This window comes from Mizuhopecten yessoensis, unplaced genomic scaffold (genome assembly GCF_002113885.1).
Source record: "Mizuhopecten yessoensis strain PY_sf001 unplaced genomic scaffold, ASM211388v2 scaffold255, whole genome shotgun sequence".
NCBI classification, from domain to species: Eukaryota; Metazoa; Mollusca; class Bivalvia; order Pectinida; family Pectinidae; genus Mizuhopecten; species Mizuhopecten yessoensis.
The window spans coordinates 172,741-194,426 of record NW_018403455.1 but is presented as its reverse complement, the minus strand read 5'-3'; the positions used below and the strand labels follow the sequence as shown (position 1 = coordinate 194,426).

Below are 21,686 nucleotides of genomic sequence, written 5' to 3'. Positions count from 1 at the left end.
AGTTAAATATACCGTACATGTCTACAGTTAAATATACCGTACATGTCTACAGTTAAATATACTGTACATGTCTACAGTTATATATACCATACATGTATACCGAGTTAAATATACCATACATGTCTACAGTTAAATATACCGTACATGTCTACAGTTAAATATGTCTAAAGTTATATATATATTGTACATGTCAACAGTTAACAATATCATACATGTCTACTGTTAAATATACCATACATGTCTACATTATTAAATATACCGTACATGTCTACAGAGTTAAATATACCATAAACATCTACTGTTAAATATACCATACACATCTACTGTTAAATATACCATACATGTCTACAGTTAAATATACTGTATATGTCTACAGTTAAATATACTGTACATGTCTACAGTTAAATGTTCCATACATGTCTAAGTCTCAGCTTATCTTGTGTGTTCATGTTTACTTTTTGTTCATTATGTGTGTCATTCGTCTGTAAACAAGTCACATTTCGGACTTCTAAAATCAACAAACTGATTTCAATAAAAAAAATAAAAAAAATACCATGGTTAAAGGTGTAACAGGAGCGAGACGGGCCCAGTTTATTATGAACTACCCTCAGCTCGCTACCTTTTCCTCACAACCCAGGTTCGAATTGGGTAGCTTGTTTCTGCTGGTGAAGGTAATAACTCAACTCCGGGATGCGATACAATAACAATATTTATCAACAGAGATACATGAAGCAATGAAACATGAACAATACAGATGAGAACACGTAAAACCCCTAACAAGTTGCCGAGACGACCCCCAAACCCTACATAGTACTAGGCTACTAGGCTAACATCCACCCAACATTCCCAACCTTATCTATCTATACATGAACTATCTTAAATCCGCTATTCTAACATTACCCTACCTACTATCCACTACAGAAGTCTATGGCAGTCGTAGCAGGAAACCAATCCTTCACTATGCGCTAAAACCGAAAGTAACACACCACTATATAGCAACATTCACAATACAAAACTCTCGACCAATGAAAACATAGTGCTGTCGCAGACACAGGCACAGACAGAAAAGCATGAAATCACAGACAGGTAAACTGAAAACACTTAGCACTGGACTGGTACACGTGGACAGGACAACACAACAGACAGAGGTCGGGTGACACCAGTGCACCCTGGCCTCCATGTAGTACAAGAACTACACTACATGACCCCTGTCTGACACATAGAACACATAGACTATATACAACAAGAATCCCCCCGCTACATGTGTAACATTAGTGGTAGATATGAACTTACCTTCGATTTTCTCTGGTTTTATTATGTGTAACATTAGTGGTAGATATGAACTTACCTTCGATTTTCTCTGGTTTCATTATGTGTAACATTAGTGGTAGATATGAACTTACCTTCAACTCTCTCTGGTTTTATTATGTGTNAGGTGATCAAAATTGCAAAAAAATATCAGACCCCACTACCCAGATATGCTAGAATCAATTCCTGTCCATGGGAGGAAAGGTCCTACTGGTGCTGTATCAAAATTGTGAACTTTACTAACCCCAGGTCACCTTATCCCCCTTTGGAGGGGGAAAAGTTTGCAATAGTTTATAAAGGGAAATATTGACATTGTGAAGAAGAAAGAGATTGATTGATTTAAAAAATTATATACTGTACAGTTAAAGTTAGTTTAGAATACATCAGCAAAGTCATGAAAATATTAATACGTTTTTTTGGAAGGTGAGGGAAGGGTTGTTGTATACACAATAGTCTATCCTGATTTCCTTCAACTTTCTTTATTGAAACTTTGTAAATATAAGAAACATGAGAGCAACATTAGGTTGATTATGCCAAAAAAAGAATACATTGAATGCTGTGTTGAGTTTTAATCACGAGGGATGCAACAAGATCCTCTAGTTTATGGTTTGGTTGTGTATCACTGTGAATGTCATTTCCCTAGAGTTTATGGTTTTGTTGTGTATCACTGTGAATGTCAGTTCCCTAGAGTTTATGGTTTGGTTGTGTATCACTGTGAATGTCATTTCCCTAGAGTTTACATAAATCTAGATTTAATTAGGTTCAGGCGTAAGCATGCTGCCTGTGCTTGCTTTTAAACAATGTCGCTTTTCATGTTCTCAAAATCAATGGATAATTAAAGTGTGTAGAAATGTTAGTTCAGTTTTTCTCTTTTATAGCATGACAAATAACCTTGATACTTACTTTACTTGATTCTAACCTATATATAAGTTATATAGTGTAACTGTTTATAGCCTAGTTATAAAGTGTAACTGTGTATGTCCTAGTAATATAGTGTAACTGTTTATAACCTAGTTATATAATGTAACTGTTTATAGCCTAGTTATAAAGTGTAACTGTGTATGTCCTAGTAATAAAGTGTAACTGTTTATAACCTAGTAATTTGGTGTAACTGTTTATAGCCTAGTTATAAAGTGTAACTGTGTATGTCTTAGTAATAAAGTGTAACTGTTAATAACCTAGTAATTTGGTGTAACTGTTTATAGCCTAGTTATAAAGTGTAACTGTTTATAGCCTAGTTATAAAGTGTAACTGTTTATAGTCTAGTTATAAAGTGAAACTGTTTATAGCCTAGTTATAAAGTGTAACTGTTTATAGTCTAGTTATAAAGTGAAACTGTGTATGTCCTAGTTATATATTGTAACTGTTTATGTCCTAGTAATATAGTGTAAATGTTTATATCCTAGTTATATAATGTAACTGTTTATAGCCTAGTTATAAAGTGAAACTGTTTATAGCCTAGTTATAAAGTGAAACTGTTTATAGCCTAGTTATAAAGTGTGACTGTGTATGTCCTAGTAATATAGAGTAACTGTTTATAGCCTGGTTATAAAGTGTAACTGTTTATAGGCTAGTGATAAAGTGAAACTGTTTATAGCCTAGTTATAAAGTGAAACTGTTTATAGCCTAGTTATAAAGTGAAACTGTTTATAGCCTAGTTATAAAGTGTGACTGTGTATGTCCTAGTAATATAGTGTAACTCTTTATAGCCTAGTTATAAAGTGTGACTGTGTATGTCCTAGTAATATAGAGTAACTGTTTATAGCCTGGTTATAAAGTGTAACTGTTTATAGGCTAGTGATAAAGTGAAACTGTTTATAGCCTAGTTATAAAGTGAAACTGTTTATAGCCTAGTTATAAAGTGTAAATGTTTATAGCCTAGTTATAAAGTGTAAATGTTTATAGCCTAGTTATAAAGTGTGACTGTGTATGTCCTAGTAATATAGTGGAACTGTTTATAACCTGGTTATATAGTGGAACTGTTTATAATCTAGTTATAAATTATATAGTATAACTGTGAATAACCTAATTATAACTTATATAGTGTAACTGTTTATAACCTAGGTATATAATGTAACTGTTTATAGCCTAGTTATATAGTGTAACTGTTTATGTCCTAGTTATATAGTGTAACTGTTTATGTCCTAGTTATAAAGTGTAACTGTTTATGTCCTAGTAATATAGTGTAACTGTTTATAACCTAGTTATATAGTGTAACTGTTTATAGCCTAGTTATAAAGTGTAACTGTTTATTTTCTAGTAATATAGTGTAACTGTTTATAACCTAGTTATATAGTGTAACTGTTTATAACCTAGTTATAAAGTGTAACTGTGTATGTCCTAGTAATATAGTGGAACTGTTTATAACCTGGTTATATAGTGGAACTGTTTATAATCTAGTTATAAATTATATAGTATAACTGTGAATAACCTAATTATAACTTATATAGTGTAACTGTGTATAACCTAATTATAACTTATATAGTGTAACTGTGTATAACCTAGTTATAACATATAGTGTAACTGTGTATAACCTAGTTATAACTTATATAGTGTAACTGTGTATAACCTAGTTATATAGTGTAACTGTTTATAACCTAGTTATATAGTGTAACTTTTATAACCTAGTTGTATAGTCTTACTGTATATAACCTAGTTGTATAGTGTTACTGTGTATAACCGAGTAATAAAGTGTAACTGTGTATAACCTAGTTTTAGAGTGTAACTGTTGATAACCTAGTTATACATGTTACTGTGTATAACCAAGTTAAAAAGTGTAACTGTTTTTTATATATATTTTTATAGTGGAACTGTTTATAACCTAGTTATAAAGTGGAACTGTTTAAAACCTAGTTATTAAGTGTAACTTTATGTCCTAGTAATATAGTGCAACTGATATTAACCTAGTATACCCAATTATACACTAGTTATATAGTATACCTGATTATATACTAGTTATATAGTATACCTGATTATATACTAGTTATATAGTATACCTGATTATAAACTAGTTATTAAGTATACCTGATTATAAACTAGTTATATAGTATACCTGATTATATACTAGTTGAATAGTATACCTGGTATAACCTAATCATATATTGTAACTGATCATAACCCAGTAATATAGTTTACTCATTTGGTATACAAAATTGGTTGAAATGATTAATATAAGATAGTAATCAGAAAGTATGGGATAATGGGATCTTCCCTTGTGGAATGGGCCAGAGGGGCAGGGCCCAAATGGAGGAAATGGCTAAAATTTCAAATATCTTGTTCCACAGACTCGGAATTTGTGAAAAGACAGGGCTGACCCCCAACGGGACTGATTGTTAGGGCCCAAAACGTTTATTTGACTATATTGCTTTAAGCAACTTTATCTCTGAAAGTATACGATGGATATCATTTAAATTTGGTAGGAAACATTCTCAGGTGATGGGGATTCAAAATTGTACAAATGGGGAGGAGTCGTGGCAATGAATTGGGGTAAAAATGTGATTGGGTCATGTTGCTCAAAGAACATTGTTCTCTTGAACTAATAGATTGGTATCTTACCTATTCGATTGGAAGCATTCACAAGTTGTCGATATTCAAAATTGTGTAAATGGTGTGGCTCAGACCCGAAAGGGATGGGGCAAAAGAAATATTTGGTGCTTTAAGCAACTTCTCCTCTGTAATTATGAGATAAATAGGTAAAACCAAACATATGTGTTGATCTGAGTATTCGGATCGCATTAGTTTGTGGTGGCGGAGGAATATATCATGAGTGCGATTTGCACGAGTGATATATTCCCTCCGCGCCACAAACGAGTAATTAGGATTTTTTTCTGATATGACTAAATGCACATTTTATGTTTTTCCTCTTTTGTCGTTTTCCATCGGCACACAAGTCGACGCAATGCCAGGATTATTTTTATAAGAAACTTGTGCTTTATTAAAAAAAAATGACATTCTCTTGGTGTTTTTTTATGATAATGTATTTCTTTTATTTTTATTTAATACATTCTTTATATAATTAATGTATTTTTTTTGATAATTATGAGAAAACATACCAGTGGCTAGATTTTTAACGTCTTTCTTGTCAGTAGAGGGAATTCCCCTAAAAAGAAGATCCGGCTACTGTGGTGATACAGGATCTTGTATCGCACATGTGTGATACAAGCAGACAGAAAACACACCTGACAAAATGATGTATTACTATCGTAAGATTGCATAGGCATGTGATAAATATCAGCAATATTTGGTAAAAAAACATCTTCGGATGGTAGGGACTGAAAATTGAAGGGATTGTAGTGCTTACCCCAGGGGCTGAATGATGGGATGAAAAAATATTATGACTTGAAGCTGGTTTAGACCCCCACACTATAACCAGGTATATATATAATTGCTGATTATGAAAAGATGTATACACATATGCTACCATGATGGGCCTCAGATATCTGTCCCCACCCATGAAGACTTAATCCCTGAGTCATGGGTGTACCTGATTAAATACTAGTTACATCCTAAAGATAGATATATTTCTAGTTTAAGTGGTTGTTTTTATACGCCTGTCTTTGACGTGGGTATATATTATGGTATGGGTTTGTCCGTGCATCTGGCGTAAACTTTTGTTTGTCCGTCAATCTCCTCCTACATTTTTTGACCGATCTCTTTGAAACTTAGTAGGCTAAATAATCATGATATGTTGTTGTGTTCCCTTCAAAAGAATTTTGATTGGACAAGTTTTGCAAAAGTAATTGCCCTTTGGTTATTTCAGTATTTGAGTTTTTTTAACGGATCTCTTTGAAACTTGGTATACAATCATCATGATATGAAGTTGTGTCTCTCTTAAAAGAATTTTGATTCCATGATTTTTGCAAAAGTGTTTGCCCTTTGTTCATTTCAATATTTGATTTTTTGTTCGGAGATTTTCTCCATTTTTAGCTCAGCTGACCCACTTTCAAGGTCACAAGGGTCAAATATGTTAAAATCTTCAAACGACTTCTTCTCAATAACCAAAAGCCCCAGGGTACTGATATTTGGCCTGTACTATGCTGGGATAAAGGGCTACCAAGTTTGTTCAAATGAATGACCTTGACCAGTTTTCAAGGTCACAGGGGTCAAATGTCTTAAAATCTTCAAACGATTTCTTCTCAATGTCATAAGGACCAGGGTACTGATATTGGGCCTATAGCATGCTGGGAGGAAGGCTACCAAGTTTATTCAAAGAATGACCTTGAGCCACTTTCAAGGTCACTGGGGTCAGATGTCTTAAAATCTTCAAATGACTTCTTCTCAATAAACAAAAGCTCTAGGGTACTGATATTTGGCCTGTAGTATGCTGGGATGAAGGGCTACAAGTTTGTTCAAATGAATGACCTTGACCAACGTTTAAGGTTACAGGGGTCAAATGTCTTAAAATATTCCAACATATTCTTCACAATAACCGAAAGGCACAGGGTTCTGATATTAGGCCTGTAGCATGCTGGGATAAAGGGCTACTAAGTTTGTCCAAATGAATGACCTTGAACAACTTTCAAGGTCACAGGGGTCAAATGTCTTAAAATATTCCAACATCTTCTTCACAGTAACCGAAAGGCACAGGGTTCTGATATTAGGCCTGTAGCATGCTGGGATGAAGGACTACCAAGTTTGTTCAAATGAATGACCTTGAACAACTTTCAAGGTCACATGGGTCAAATGTCGTAAAATCTTCAAACCACTTCATCTCAATAACCAAAAGGCACAGGGTACTGATATTAGGCCTGTAGCATGCTGGGATAAAGGGCTACTAAGTTTGTCCAAATGAATGACCTTGAACAACTTTCAAGGTCACAGGGGTCAAATGTCTTAAAATATTCCAACATCTTCTTCACAGTAACCGAAAGGCACAGGGTTCTGATATTAGTCCTGTAGCATGCTGGGATGAAGGACTACCAAGTTTGTTCAAATGAATGACCTGGAACAACTTTCAAGGTCACATGGGTCAAATGTCGTAAAATCTTCAAACCACTTCATCTCAATAACCAAAAGGCACAGGGTACTGATATTAGGCCTGTAGCATGCTGGGATGAAGGACTACCAAGTTTGTTCAAATGAATGACCTTGACCAATTTTCAATGTCACGGGGGTCAAATGTCTCAAAATCTTCAAACGACTACTTCTCAATAGCCAAAAGGCACAGGGTACTGATATTGGGCCTGTAGGATGCTGGGAGGAAGGGCTACCAAGTTTGCTCAAATTGAATGACCTTGACCCACTTTAAACCTAATGTCCTTGTTGGACATTCAAGGTCACAGGCGTGATATGTTCAAATCTTTTAAAAGGTTCTTATGAATCAAACACTGATATTCTGCCTGTAGATTGTCCAGTTTTCAGATTACAAGTGTGAGATTAATACCAGGTGAGCCATGCAGGCCCATTGGGCCTCTTGTTTATTACATGTCAGCTAACTGTAGATCTTATTTCAATGTAAGAAAGTATATAACACTATATGGCATTCGACGGGCGTATATTGTCCCGCCCCGCGGTACTCTTGTTTTCTGTTTGACAATATGGATTTTGCAAATCCTATCATTCTGAATCATGGTTGAGAAATACTATATCATTTTCATAGAATTGAAATTCCCTAAATTAGTCATGATTGAATTTTTAAAATAAAAACCTTTTCTTTTGCTTTTCTTCTTAGGCGTCTGTGTGATGATGATGATGAGCTTAGTGAAGTTGAGCCTGATGCTGTTCCCAGTGAGGTCCGGGATTGGTTAGCACTCACATTTACACGCTCCATGAGCAACATCAAACGGCGTGGTGAAGACAAACCCAAGTTCCGCAGCGTGGCACATGCAATTCGAGCTGGAATTATGGTTGATAGGTATGTTACAAGCTTTCAAAGAGAGAATGACAATTCAAATGGACTATTTCTTAAATTGATTTGTCTGCCATATATTAATATTATTTTATCAAAATCTTGAAAATGTTTCTTGTTGTGCAAAGTTCCAATAGTGCTTCCGTAAATTATTTTAAAGAACCAGAGAATAGTTGTAGTAAACATTACTTTTATTGACAATTTCATTAATTGAGAACATAAGCTCAAGATTAGGTAAATTATTGCCTATTCTATTAATGTCGTTCAATTTAAGATAGAATTATGGGTCATTACCATTGTCAAACAAAAAAACAAAACATCAGGGATGGCTAATGTGTTTCCTGCACTACAATGGTAACAATGTTACTAGTCAAACACAGCAAAGTTAGCCACATAATAATAAAAACAGGATTAAAGACATGGTAAACAAGTTGGTGTCATGGTGGACACTAAAATCTTATAGTAATGAGGTCATGATAACAACCATAGCTTTTCTCTAACGCTGGATTAGCCATGGTTACGATCCGGCATCATTCGTGGCAATCTGTATAGTGGTCCGTAGCTGTCCATATTGTATCCTTGGTCAATCGTAATTATCCGTATTTATTCGTAGTACATCACTGGCCTCGAGTCGCCAAGTATCGGTACGGTTAGCTACAGTAAACTACGTACTAGTGCTTAATGTACAAAATTAAAATTAAGTTGCGAAATGAACACGAGAGCGCGAGAGTTTGTATATGGATTGCTTACTGTGGCAGGTCTGTGGTGCTCCGTGCGAGTTCGTAGTGCCAGACCATTTTAGTTTGAGCTAACCCGTACTGAAATAGTAGCAAACCTTTGTTAATTCGCAGTGCATATATGCTGGGACACGTTTTATTCTGTACTAAACTGTAGCAATCCGTATCACTCCCCGTTTTCAAATAGCCCCTACCCGTAGTCAAACTGTGGTGTATCCGCAGCAGACCACGGATATAGACTATTCCGGGGTTATCCGTGAGTTCCATCTGTAGTGGATCTGGCGAGATGATCCGTGAATGTGTGACCGGGCATTATACCTGTGGGTATCTGACAGAACTGTCCAGAGCAAGAAATCTCTATCTCACACACAATTTCACATGTGTGACATCACAATGGGAGAATGACCATGTGATGTCACAAAATCAGGAACTTTACGATAAGTTGATGCAAATAAATTGTGACACGTATTTGTGGTTTCTGAGCTAATTCTGGTGATTGGAATGAGAGAAAAATCCCCTTTCATGCCCAGGGGTGTAGGGTAGGGAAACTCCAATCTCAAGATTTTCAAATTAGTACAAATAGCCTGGCCGGGTTTTACCCAACTTGAAAGCCCTTTAGTAGAATTCCCCTATCCTACACTCCTGGGTATGAGAATCCTATCTTTCATCTGGACCAAAACCTCTGATGGAATAATCATCATAATAAACTGTTAGGGATTTTACTATGATGACAGCATTACCATATTTGGATTGGTGCCACATGCAAGCACCCGACATCAGTTTGGATCTGTTTCTGTCCCAATACTGGTTGCTTAGTGCCCTTTGCCAGCCATTCAGGCTTGGTTTATGTCAAACAAACGAGACACATTTATGTGATACAGTGTTACACAGTTCACAAAGATGGTAGTGGGAGGCAAATTCTGACAGGCTTGGAAAACAACTTTGTTATCTGGAGAGGGTGATTTGCATGACAAATAACAGTTTAGGACAAAAAACGAGCCGATTCTGACACTAATGTCCTAAGGGAGCTTTAATGCTCGCTTAAATAATCTTCAAGAAAAGTGTCCTGTTGCAATTTATGGCTGATCACCACAATTTCTTAAAGAAATGATGAGATGATAGAACTACTGTGCAGTCATTATGTATAAATAGAATATATATTTCTCTACAGAGTTCTGACCCTTCCTTAATATTGTCTGAGATTGCTCAAGTTGATTAATGACTATAGGTTGATGTTGTTTAATGTTGTCTACATGCTGTCTTATATACAGCTAGCTGATCTTATTCCCTGTTCGCTTTCCTATAAAGTTGTGATACATATCGAGCAATGAAACCTTTATCTTGTTTCCTTGTTTAATGGTTTGATATGTTCTGTATTATAAACTTGGCTTTTTTCACTATTTTTAACTGAAGGAAAAAAATGCTTTTTTTCGATATAGACATTGTATGTTTTTATAGAAATGATTAAGAATGGAGTTTTTCTTTAGATTCAGTTGTGTTTTACAGGATTTATCGTCGCCTGTCCAGTTCAGCTGGTCTCCATGTCCCCCCACATGTCCTACAGCTGTTAAAGGTTAGTATCAAACACTGGGCAGGACTAATACAAAAATACAAAGTATATTTGACTAGGTTAGGAAATAAGGATTACTTTTGAGTACCATTTCATGATGCATACCTAAATGTACACGAACCTGTATATTTACATATATGCAAAGTGAAAATCATCCGCATACTCCAGGGATTAAGTTCACTCTCACTCTCTGCACTCCTCGAATATGTCATCGCAAAATTGAAGGCACGTGTACTTTAAAGATTACAGAAGAGCAACACCCAACTTCAAAGTCATGCAGTCGTTGTTACATTACACGACTGTGAGATTCTTCTGATGCAAATCAAATGAGGTGTAATAAAACTAGTCTTCTAGTCTCATCCAAAAAGAAGTGCAGGGGTGAAGAGAGCCACAGAGAGCATAACCCCTGGAGTATCAATGATGAAAGAAATGGTGCCTAATTAAGAACTGGTTGGAAGATTTTAATTTCATTTTGATAAAACGAAAAATATAACCTCTTGAGGGCAAAGGGTTGGGGTCTGGGAGGTACTGATAAATCAAAAGGGTGAGGTCTAGTAGGAGGTAATTATAAATTGTCAGGGTGGGGTCCAGTAGGAGGTACTTATAAATCAAAAGGGTGAGGTCCAGTAGGAGGTGCTGATGAATCCTCAGAATGGGGTCCAGTAGGAGGTACTGTTAAATCCTCAGGATGGGGTCCAGTAGGAGGTGCTGATAAATCAAAAGGTTTGGGGTCCAGTAGGAGGTGCTGATAAATCAAAAGGTTTGGGGTCCAGTATTAGGTACTGATAAATCAAAAAGGTGGGGTCCAGTAGAAGATAACGATAAATCTTCAGGGTGGTGTCCAGAAGGAGGTACTGATAAATCAAAAAGGTAAGGTCCAGTAGGAGGTAGTGATAAATCTTTAGGGCAGGGTCCAGGAGGATGTGTTGATAAATCTCTAGGGTGGGGTACCAGTAGGAGGTACTGATAAATCTTCAGGGCAGGGTCCAGAAGGATGTGTTGATAAATCTCTAGGACGGGGTCCAGTAGAAGATAATGATAAATCTTCAGGGTGGTGTCCAGTAGGAGGTACTGATAAATCAAAAGGGTGAGGTCTAGTAGGAGGGACTGATAAATCTTCAGGGCAGGGTCCAGGAGGATGTGTTGATAAATCTCTAGGACGGGGTCCAGTAGAAGATAATGATAAATCTTCAGGTTGGTGTCTAGTAGGAGGGACTGATAAATCAAAAAGGTGAGGTTCAGTAGCAGGTAGTGATAAATCTTTAGGGTGAGGTCCAGTAGGGGGTACTGATAAATCTTCAGGGCAGGGTCCAGGAGGATGTGTTGATAAATCTCTTGGGCGGGGCCCAGTAGAAGATAATGATAAAACTTCAGGGAGGTGTCCAGTAGGAGGGACGGATAAATTTTCAGGGTTGGGCTCAGTAGGAGGTACTGATTAATTGTCAAGGTAAAGTCCAGGAGGTACTGATACATCTTCGGGGTGGGGTCCCGTAGGGGGTTCTGCTCACTGTTCTGGGTTGGGTCCATTAGGAGGTGCTGATAAATCCTCAGGATGGGGTCCAGTAGGAGGTGCTGTTAAATCTTCAGGTTGTTGTCCAGTAGGAGGTAGTGATTAATCAAAAGGGTGAGCTAGTAGGAGGGACTGATGAATCAAAAAGGTGAGGTCCAGAAGGAGGTAGTGATAAATCTTTAGGGTGAGGTCCAGTAGGAGGTACTGATAAATTTTCAGGGTGGGGCTCAGTAGGAGGTACTGATACATCTTCAGGGTGAGGTCCAGTAGGAGGTTCTGATAAATCTTCTGGGTTGGGTCCATTAGGAGGTACTGATAAATCTTCAGGGTGAGGTCCAGTAGGCGGTACTGAAAAATCTTCAGGGTGACGTCCAGTAGGAGGTACTTATAAATCAAAAAGGTGTGGTCCAGTAGGAGGTAGTGATTAATCAAAAGGGTGAGGTCCAGTAGGAGGTACTGATAAATCTTCAGGGTGGGGTCCAGTAGGAGGTGCTGATAAATCGTCAGGGTGGGGTCCAGTAGGAGGTGCTGATAAATCAAAAGGGTGAGGTCCAGTAGGAGGTGCTGATGAATCAAAAGGGTGAGGTCCAGTAGGAGGTGCTGATGAATCCTCAGGATGGGGTCCAGTAGGAGGTGCTGATAAATCCTCAGGATGGGGTCCAGTAGGATGTGCTGATAAATCTTCAGGATGAGGTCCAGTAGGATGTGCTGATAAATCTTCAGGTTGGGGTCCAGTAGGATGTGCTGATAAATCAAAAGGTTTGGGGTCCAGTATTAGGTACTGATAAATCAAAAAGGTGGGGTCCAGTAGAAGATAACGATAAATCTTCAGGTTGTTGTCCAGTAGGAGGTACTGATAAATCAAAAAGGTGAGGTCCAGTAGGAGGTAGTGATAAATCTTAAGGGCAGGGTCCAGGAGGATGTGTTGATAAATCTCTAGGGTGGGGTACCAGTAGGAGGTACTGATAAATCTTCAGGGTGGGGTCCAATAGGAGGTACTGATAAATCTTCAGGGCATGGTCCAGGAGGATGTGTTGATAAATCTCTAGGATGGGGTCCAGTAGAAGATAATGATAAATCTTCAGAGTGGGGTCCAGTAGGAGGTGCTGTTAAATCTTCAGGTTGGGGTCCAGTAGGAGGTGCTGATAAATCAAAAGGGTCGGGTCCAGTAGGAGGTACTGATAAATCTTCAGGGCGAGGTCCAGTAGGCGGTACTGAAAAATCTTCAGGGTGACATCCAGTAGGAAGTACTGATAAATCTTCAGGGCAGGGTCCAGGAGGATGTGTTGATAAATCTCTAGGGTGGGGTCCAGTAGAAGATAATGATAAATCTTCAGGGGGGTGTCCAGTAGGATGTACTGATAAATCAAAAGGGTGAGGTCTAGTAGGAGGGACTGATAAATCAAAAAGGTGAGGTCCAGTAGGAGGTTGTGATAAATCTTTAGGGTGAGGTCCAGTAGGAGGTACTGATAAATCTTCAGGGCAGGGTCCAGGAAGATGTGTTGATAAATCTCTAGGGTGGGGTCCAGTAGAAGATAATGATAAATCTTCAGGGTGGTGTCCAGTAGGAGGTACTGATAAATCAAAAGGGTGAGGTCTAGTAGGAGGGAATGATAAATCAAAAGGGTGAGGTTTAGTAGGAGGTACTGATAAATCAAAAGGATGAGGTCCAGTAGAAGGTGCTGATTAATCAAAAGGGTGGGGTCCAGTAGGAGGTGCTGATAAATCTTCAGGGTGATGTCCAGTAGCAGGTGCTGATAAATCTTCAGGGTGATGTCCAGAAGGAGGTACTGATAAATCTTCAGGGTGGTGTCCAGTAGGAGGTGTTGATAAATCTTCAGGGTGGAGCTCAGTAGGAGGTACTGATACATCTTCAGGGTGAGGTCCAGTAGGTGGTTCTGATAAATCTTCTGTGTTGGGTCCAGTAGGAGGTACTGATAAATCTTCAGGGTGAGGTCGAGTAGGCGGTACTGAAAAATCTTCAGGGTGGGGTCCAGTAGGAGGTACTGATAAATCTTCAGGGTGAGGTTCAGTAGGAGGTTCTGATAAATCTTCAGGATGGCGTCCAGTAGGAGGTACTTATAAATCAAAAAGGTGGGGTCCAGTAGAGGTCCAGTAGGGGGAACTGATAAATCAAAAATGTGGTGTCCAGTAGGAGATGCTGATAAATCTTCAGGGTGAGGTCCAGTAGGAGGTGCTGATAAATCCACAGGGTGGGGTCCAATAGGAGGTACTGATCAATAAAAAAGTGGGGTCCAGTAGAAGGTGTTAATAAATCTTCAGGGTGGGGTCCAGTAGGAGGTACTGATAAATCTTCAGGGTGAGGTCCAGTAGGAGGTACTGATAAATCTTAAGGGTTAGGTCCAGTAAGAGGTACTGATAAATTGTCAAGGTAAAGTCCAGTAGAAGGTATTGATAAATCTTCAGGGGGGGGTCCAATAGGAGGTACTGATAAATCCTCAGGGTGGGAGGAGGTACTGATAAATCTTAAGGGTTAGGTCCAGTAGGAGGTACTGATAAATTGTCAAGGTAAAGTCCAGTAGGAGGTACTGATAAATTGTCAAGGTAAAGTCCAGTAGGAGGTACTGATACATTTTCAGGGTGGGGTCCATTAGGAGGTACTGATGAATCTTCAGGGTGGGGTCCAGTAGGAGGTGCTGATTAATTAAAAGGGTGGGGTCCAGTAGGAGGTGCTGATTAATCAAAAGGATGAGGTCTAGTAGGAGGTACTGATAAATTGTCAAGGTAAAGTCCAGTAGGAGGTACTGATAAATTGTCAAGGAAAAGTCCAGTAGGAGGTACTGATACATTTTCGGGGTGGGGTCCAGTTGGATGTACTGATAAATCTTCAGGGTGAGGTCCAGTAGGAGGTACTGATGAATCTTCAGGGTGGGGTCCAGTAGAAGGTACTGATAAATCAAAAAGTTGAGGTCCAGAAGGAAGTGTTGATAAATCTTCAGGGTGGGGTCCAGTAGGAGGTACTGATACATTTTCAGGGTGGGGTCCAGTAGGAGGTACTGATAAATCTTCAGGGTGAGGTCCAGTAGGGGGGGTGGGGTACCAGTAGGAGGTACTGATAAATCTTCAGGATGGTGTCCAGTAGGAGGTGTTGATAAATCTTCAGGGTGGGGTCCAGTAGAAGGTACTGATAAATCAAAAAGTTGAGGTCCAGTAGGAGGTACTGATAAATCCTCATGGTGGGGTCCAGTAGGAGGTACTGATAAATCTTCAGGGTGGTGTCCAGTAGGAGGTGTTGATAAATCTTCAGGGTGGGGCTCAGTAGGAGGTACTGATACATCTTCTGGGTTGGGTCCAGTAGGAGGTACTGATAAATCTTCAGGGTGAGGTCCAGTAGGGGGTACTGAAAAATCTTCAGGGTGACGTCCAGTAGGAGGTACTTATAAATCAAAAAGGTTGGGTCCAGTAGGAGGTAGTGATTAATCAAAAGGGTGAGGTCCAGTGGGAGGTACTGATAAATTGTCAAGGTAAAGTCCAGTAGGAGGTACTGATAAATCTTCAGGGTGAGGTCCAGTAGGAGGTGCTGATAAATCTTCAGGGTGAGGTCCAGTAGGAGGTGCTGATGAATCCACAGGGTGGGGTCCAATAGGAGGTACTGATAAATAAAAAAGTGGGGTCCAGTAGAAGGTGTTAATAAATCTTCAGGGTGGGGTCCAGTAGGAGGTACTGATAAATCTTAAGGGTTAGGTCCAGTAGGAGGTACTGATAAATTGTCAAGGTAAAGTCCAGTAGAAGGTACTGATAAATCTTCAGGGTGGGGTCCAATAGAAGGTACTGATAAATCTTCAGGGTGGGGTCCAGTAGGAGGTGCTGTTAAATCTTCAGGTTGGGGTACAGTAGAAGGTACTTATAAATTGTCAAGGTAAAGTCCAGTAGGATGTTATGATGAATCTTCAGGGTTGGGTCTCGTAGGAGGTACTGATAAATCTTCGTGGTGGAAGGTACTGATAAATCTTCAGGGTTGGGTCCAGTAGAAGGTACTGATAAATCTTCAGGGTGGGGCCCAGTAGGAGGGACTGATAAATCTTCAGTGTGGGGTCCAGTAGGAGGTACTGATAGGTACTGATAAATTGTCAAGGTAATGTCCAGTAGAAGGTACTGATAAATCTTCAGGGTTGGGTCCAGTAGGAGGTACCGATAAATCTTCAGGATGTGGTCCAGAAGGAGGTACTGATTAATTGCCAGGGAGGGGTCCAGTAGGAGGTGCTGATTAATCAAAAGGATGAGGTCTAGTAGGAGGTACTGATAAATTGTCAAGGTAATGTCCAGTAGAAGGTACTGATAAATCTTCAGGGTTGGGTCCAGTAGAAGGTACTGATAAATCTTCAGGGTTGGGTCCAGTAGGAGGTACCGATAAATCTTCAGGATGTGGTCCAGAAGGAGGTACTGATTAATTGCCAGGGAGGGGTCCAGTAGGAGGTGCTAATAAATCAAAAAGATGCGGTCCAGTAGAAAGTGTTGATAAATCCTCATGTTGATAAATCTCTAGGACGGGGTCCAGTAGAAGATAATGATAAATCTTCAGGGTGGTGTCCAGAAGGAGGTACTGATAAATCAAAAAGGTGAGGTCCAGTAGGAGGTACTGATTAATTGTCAAGGTAAAGTCCAGTAGGAAGTACTGATAAATAAATAAAAGGTGGGGTCCAGTAGGAGGTACTGATAAACCTCCAGGGTTAGGTCCAGTAGGAGGTACTGATAAATTGTCAAGGAAAAGTCCAGTAGGAGGTACTGATAAATCTTCAGGGTGAGGTCCAGTAGGAGGTACTGATTAATTGTCGAGGTAAAGTCCAGTAGGAAGTACTGATAAATAAATAAAAGGTGGTGTCCAGTAGGAGGTACTGATAAATCTTCAGGGTGGGGTCCAGTAGGAGGTACTGATAAATCTTCAGTGTGGGGTCCAGTAGGAGGTACTGATAAATTGGCAAGGTAAAGTCCAGTAGGATGTGCTGATAAATCTTCAGGGTGAGGTCCAGTAGGATGTACTGATAAATCTTTAGGGTGGGGTCCAGCAGGATGTACTGATAAATCTTCAGTGGTGGGTCTAATAGGAGGTGCTGATAAATCAAAAACGTGAGGTCCAGGAGGAGGTACTGATAAATCTTAAGGGTTAGGTCCAGTAGGAGGTACTGATAAATTGTCAAGGTAAAGTCCAGTAGAAGGTACTGATAAATCTTCAGGGTGGGGTCCAATAGGAGATACTGATAAATCTTCAGGGTGGGGTCCAGTAGGAGGTGCTGTTAAATCTTCAGATTGGGGTCCAGTAGAAGGTACTTATAAATTGTCAAGGTAAAGTCCAGTAGGATGTGCTCATAAATCTTCAGGGTGAGGTCCAGTAGGAGGTACTGATTAATTGTCAAGGTAAAGTCCAGTAGAAGGTACTGATAAATCTTCAGGCTGGGGTCCAGTAGGATGGGTTGATAAATCTTCAGGGTGAGGGCCAGTAGGAGGTACTGATTAATTGTCAAGGTAAAGTCCAGTAGAAGGTACTGATAAATCTTCAGGCTGGGGTCCAGTAGGATGGGTTGATAAATCTTCAGGGTGAGGGCCAGTAGGAGGTACTGATTAATTGTCAAGGTAAAGTCCAGTAGAAGGTACTGATAAATCTTCAGGCTGGGGTCCAGTAGGATGTGTTGATAAATCTTCAGGGTGATGTCCAGTAGGAGGTACTGATAAATAAATAAAAGGTGGTGTCCAGTAGGAGGTACTGATTAATTGTCAAGGTAAAGTCCAGTAGGATGTGCTCATAAATCTTCAGGGTGAGGTCCAGTAGGAGGTACTGATTAATTGTCAAGGTAAAGTCCAGTAGGAGGTACTGATAAATAAATAAAAGGTGGTGTCCAGTAGGAGGTACTGATAAATCTTCATTGGTGGGTCTAATAGGAGGTGCTGATAAATCAAAAAGTCCAGTAGGAGGTACTGATAAATCTTCGTGGTGGAGTCCAGTAGGAGGTACTGATACATCTTCAGGGTGGAGTCCAGTAGGAGGTACTGATAAATCTTCAGGGTGAGGTCCAGTAGGATGTACTGATAAATCTTTAGGGTGGGGTCCAGCAGGATGTACTGATAAATCTTCATTGGTGGGTCTAATAGGAGGTGCTGATAAATCAAAAACGTGAGGTCCAGTAGGAGGTACTGATAAATCTTCAGGGTGGAGTCCAGTAGGAGGTACTGATAAATCTTCGTGGTGGAGTCCAGTAGGAGGTACTGATAAATTTTCAGTGTGGGGTCCAGTAGGAGGTACTGATAAATCAAAAGGATCGGGTCCAGTAGGAGGTACTGATAAATCTTCGTGGTGGAGTCCAGTAGGAGGTACTGATACATCTTCAGGGTGGAGTCCAGTAGGAGGTACTGATAAATCAAAAGGGTGGGGTCCAGTAGAATGTTCTGATAAATCTTCGTGGTGGAGTCCAGCAGGAGGTACTGATAAATCTTCAGGGTGGGGTCCAGTAGGAGGTACTGATAAATCTTCAGGGTGGGGTCCAGTAGGAGGTATGGATAAATCTTCAGGGTGGGGTCCAGTAGGAGGTACTGATAAATCTTCAGGGTGGGGTCCAGTAGGAGGTACTGATAAATCTTCAGGGTTGGGCTCAGTAGGAGGTACTGATAAATCTTCAGGGTGGGGTCCAGTAGGAGGTACTGATAAATATTCAAGGTGAAACCTGAACTTAGATATACAGGTTTCTATTTTTTTTGCATAAATGAAGTAGTGGTCCTCTGACAGCAAATGATTGGCAAGTAGGAATAGTTACGCATATGGAATTTTCAGAAACCAAGATAATCGTTATAAAGCCATCTTGAACTTCTAGAGCTGAAGTTTGTTAGCGCTTTTTCTCAGAAAGCATTTTCTCTAATTTTCCCATGGTCTCTTGTTTCACATATCAAATCGACTGATCAGAAAACCACAATGGCCGATAGGTAGCCATCTTGAATTTGGAGGGTTAACATTAAAGTTTTAGAGCTGTTTTCTAGAAAGTACTAAAAGGGATCTTTCTCAAACTTCACATGAAGGGTCCCCTTGATCTGTAGTTATGATATCAAACTTTGAGACTAATAGGAAAACCAAGATGGCTGACCGGTGGCAATCTTGAATTTTAAGTTAAATTTGGTGCTCAAATTTCTCATCCAGGTTCCTTATGCATCTTGAATTTTTTGACTGATCGACAAAACAAGATGGCCACCAGACAGTCATATTGAATTTTTTGACTGATCGATAAAACAGGATGGTCACCAGACAGTCATATTGAATTTTTTGACTGATCGACAAAACAGGATGGCCACCAGACAGTCATATTGAATTTTTTGACTGATCGACAAAACAGGATGGCCACCAGACAGTCATATTGAATTTTTTGACTGATCGACAAAACAGGATGGCCACCAGACAGCCATATTGAATTTTTTGACAGATCGACAAAACAGGATGGCCACCAGACAGTCATATTGAATTTTTTGACTGATCGACAAAACAGGATGGCCACCAGACAGTCATATTGAATTTTTTGACTGATCGACAAAACAGGATGGCCACCAGACAGTCATCTTGAATTTTTTGACTGATCGACAAAACAGGATGGCCACCAGACAGTCATCTTGAATTTTTTGACTGATCGACAAAACAGGATGGCCACCAGACAGTCATCTTGAATTTTTTGACTGATCGACAAAACAAGATGGCCACCAGACAGTCATCTTGAATTTTTTGACTGATCGACAAAACAGGATCGCCACCAGACAGTCATCTTGAATTTTGACAGCTCAATTTTGTCATCACTATTTTTGTGTATGTTCCCCTTTGACCCCTTGTTAACATTCCCCTTATGAGAAATCAGCTGTCATTGACAGCACCTTTAAGTAAAAGATTCCGGTTTACGATTTCCAACATAGGAATGGGTAATAGTACCTGTAAGGAAAATGAAGAGCAAAGAAGGTAAAACATCATCTTTTGTAGATCTGACGAAGATTCTTTCATGGTGGACACAAAAATCCTTCTAGGATATCTTATGAAGTCATCTGAATTGAATGACAGGGACAAATTAAATAGAATAAAAGAGAATTAATCAGTATCATAACAATGTAAATATCATTGACAAGTGAATACAAAGGAAGTAATCTGAGTACTTAACTATGGCTTTTGACAGTGTATTTTGACAGTGTATAGGCATATCCTATTGAAATCTATTCTAGTATTCTTCTTGACATTATTTTTTTTTTATTTCAATTGCAGCAACTTGATGATTGGTCCTTTGATGTGTTTGCTGTTAATACTGCCGCAGACGGACATGCCTTGAAATTTGTGGGAAATGAACTTTTGCAAAAATATGATTTGATATCAAAGTTTAAAATCAGCACAAGTGTGTTAGATTCCTTCCTGTTGGCAATAGAGCAGGGTTATAGCAAATACAAGAACCCCTACCACAACCTCCTTCATGGGGCAGATGTTGCACAAACTGTGCATTTTGTCCTATCACAGAGCAAACTAGCAGTGAGTATGAAAAGTGTGATAAATATGCAAGACCACACACTTGTTATGTGCACGAGTGAATGTATACGTTTGCGCAATAAATGAGTGCTTTCTGATTCGTTAGAAAAACGCAAGTGTGTGGTCTTGCTTTTATCACATACCTTCCGTATTTGATAGAGATCGATAAAGATTTTATAAACTTTGATATTTTTTGCAAATATTGGGAACTTTTTAGCTCGCCATGACAAGGGAATTTCCCTAAAAATTAGTTCCGGCTAGTATGGTGATACAAACCGACAGAAAACATCAACAGAAAATTGTCGTATTACTATTGTAAGATTACATAGGTATGTGATAACACAATTACCTTTATGTTTTAAGGTTCTAAATGAAAGATAGAAAGTTGATTTGAACGTTGATAAATTTGTCCAGTAAGTGTAACACCTAACACAGAACAGATGTCACTGTATTGTACCCGAGTACTGTGACCTGTAATGTATTTAACCTCTTAATTACTACAATGTAGCTATGTTATGCATGTACCTATTAAAGTATACCATGAACGAATATAGTAATGAATATATTATCATTCTATATGATACAAAAACAAACATTTTGAGAGCAATGTCGAGATATTGACGTGCAAAGTGTACTTGTAACTTGTACCCGTCAAAGTCCTTCTACTACTACTAATTAGCATAATCATAACAATCGTAACTTTCTGACGTAAAAAGTTTGATGACTGTAGCAGCCACCATGTAATGATTAGGCAGGAGCAGCAATACAGGGTCAGATTGTGAAATATGCTGAAGATGACATGTCTTCACCTGTAATGTATTTAGTTACTTCACTGTGTAGCTATATTATACATATATATAAGGACCACACACTGTGACCTGTAATGTATTTAGTCACTCCACTGTGTAGCTATATTATACTTGTTTATAAGGACCACACACTGTGACCTGTAATGTATTAAGTCACTCCACTGTGTAGCTATATTATACTTGTTTATAAGGACCACACAATGTGACCTGTAATGTATTTAGTTACTTCACTGTGTAGCTATGTTATACCTGTTTATAAGGACCACACACTGTGACCTGTAATGTATTTAGTCACTCCACTGTGTAGCTATGTTATACCTGTTTATAAGGACCACACACTGTGACCTGTAATGTATTAAGTTACTTCACAGTGTAGCTATATTATACTTGTTTATAAGGACCACACAA

The 21,686-nt window shown here is 39.0% G+C and overlaps 1 protein-coding gene across 2 annotated transcripts in view; it reads left to right on the top strand.

Annotated features, from left to right (window-relative positions):
- Positions 1 to 21,686, top strand: part of LOC110445533 (calcium/calmodulin-dependent 3',5'-cyclic nucleotide phosphodiesterase 1-like) — a 96,900-nt gene that overhangs the window by 36,885 nt on the left and 38,329 nt on the right. For both annotated transcript variants that reach the window (XM_021490208.1, XM_021490200.1), the window contains exons 2-4: positions 7,979 to 8,161; positions 10,399 to 10,465; positions 20,215 to 20,472. In XM_021490208.1, coding sequence (XP_021345883.1) covers positions 8,076 to 8,161; positions 10,399 to 10,465; positions 20,215 to 20,472 — 411 coding nt within the window. In that variant the 5' untranslated portion in view covers positions 7,979 to 8,075. The remainder of the gene's footprint in view (positions 1 to 7,978; positions 8,162 to 10,398; positions 10,466 to 20,214; positions 20,473 to 21,686) is intronic.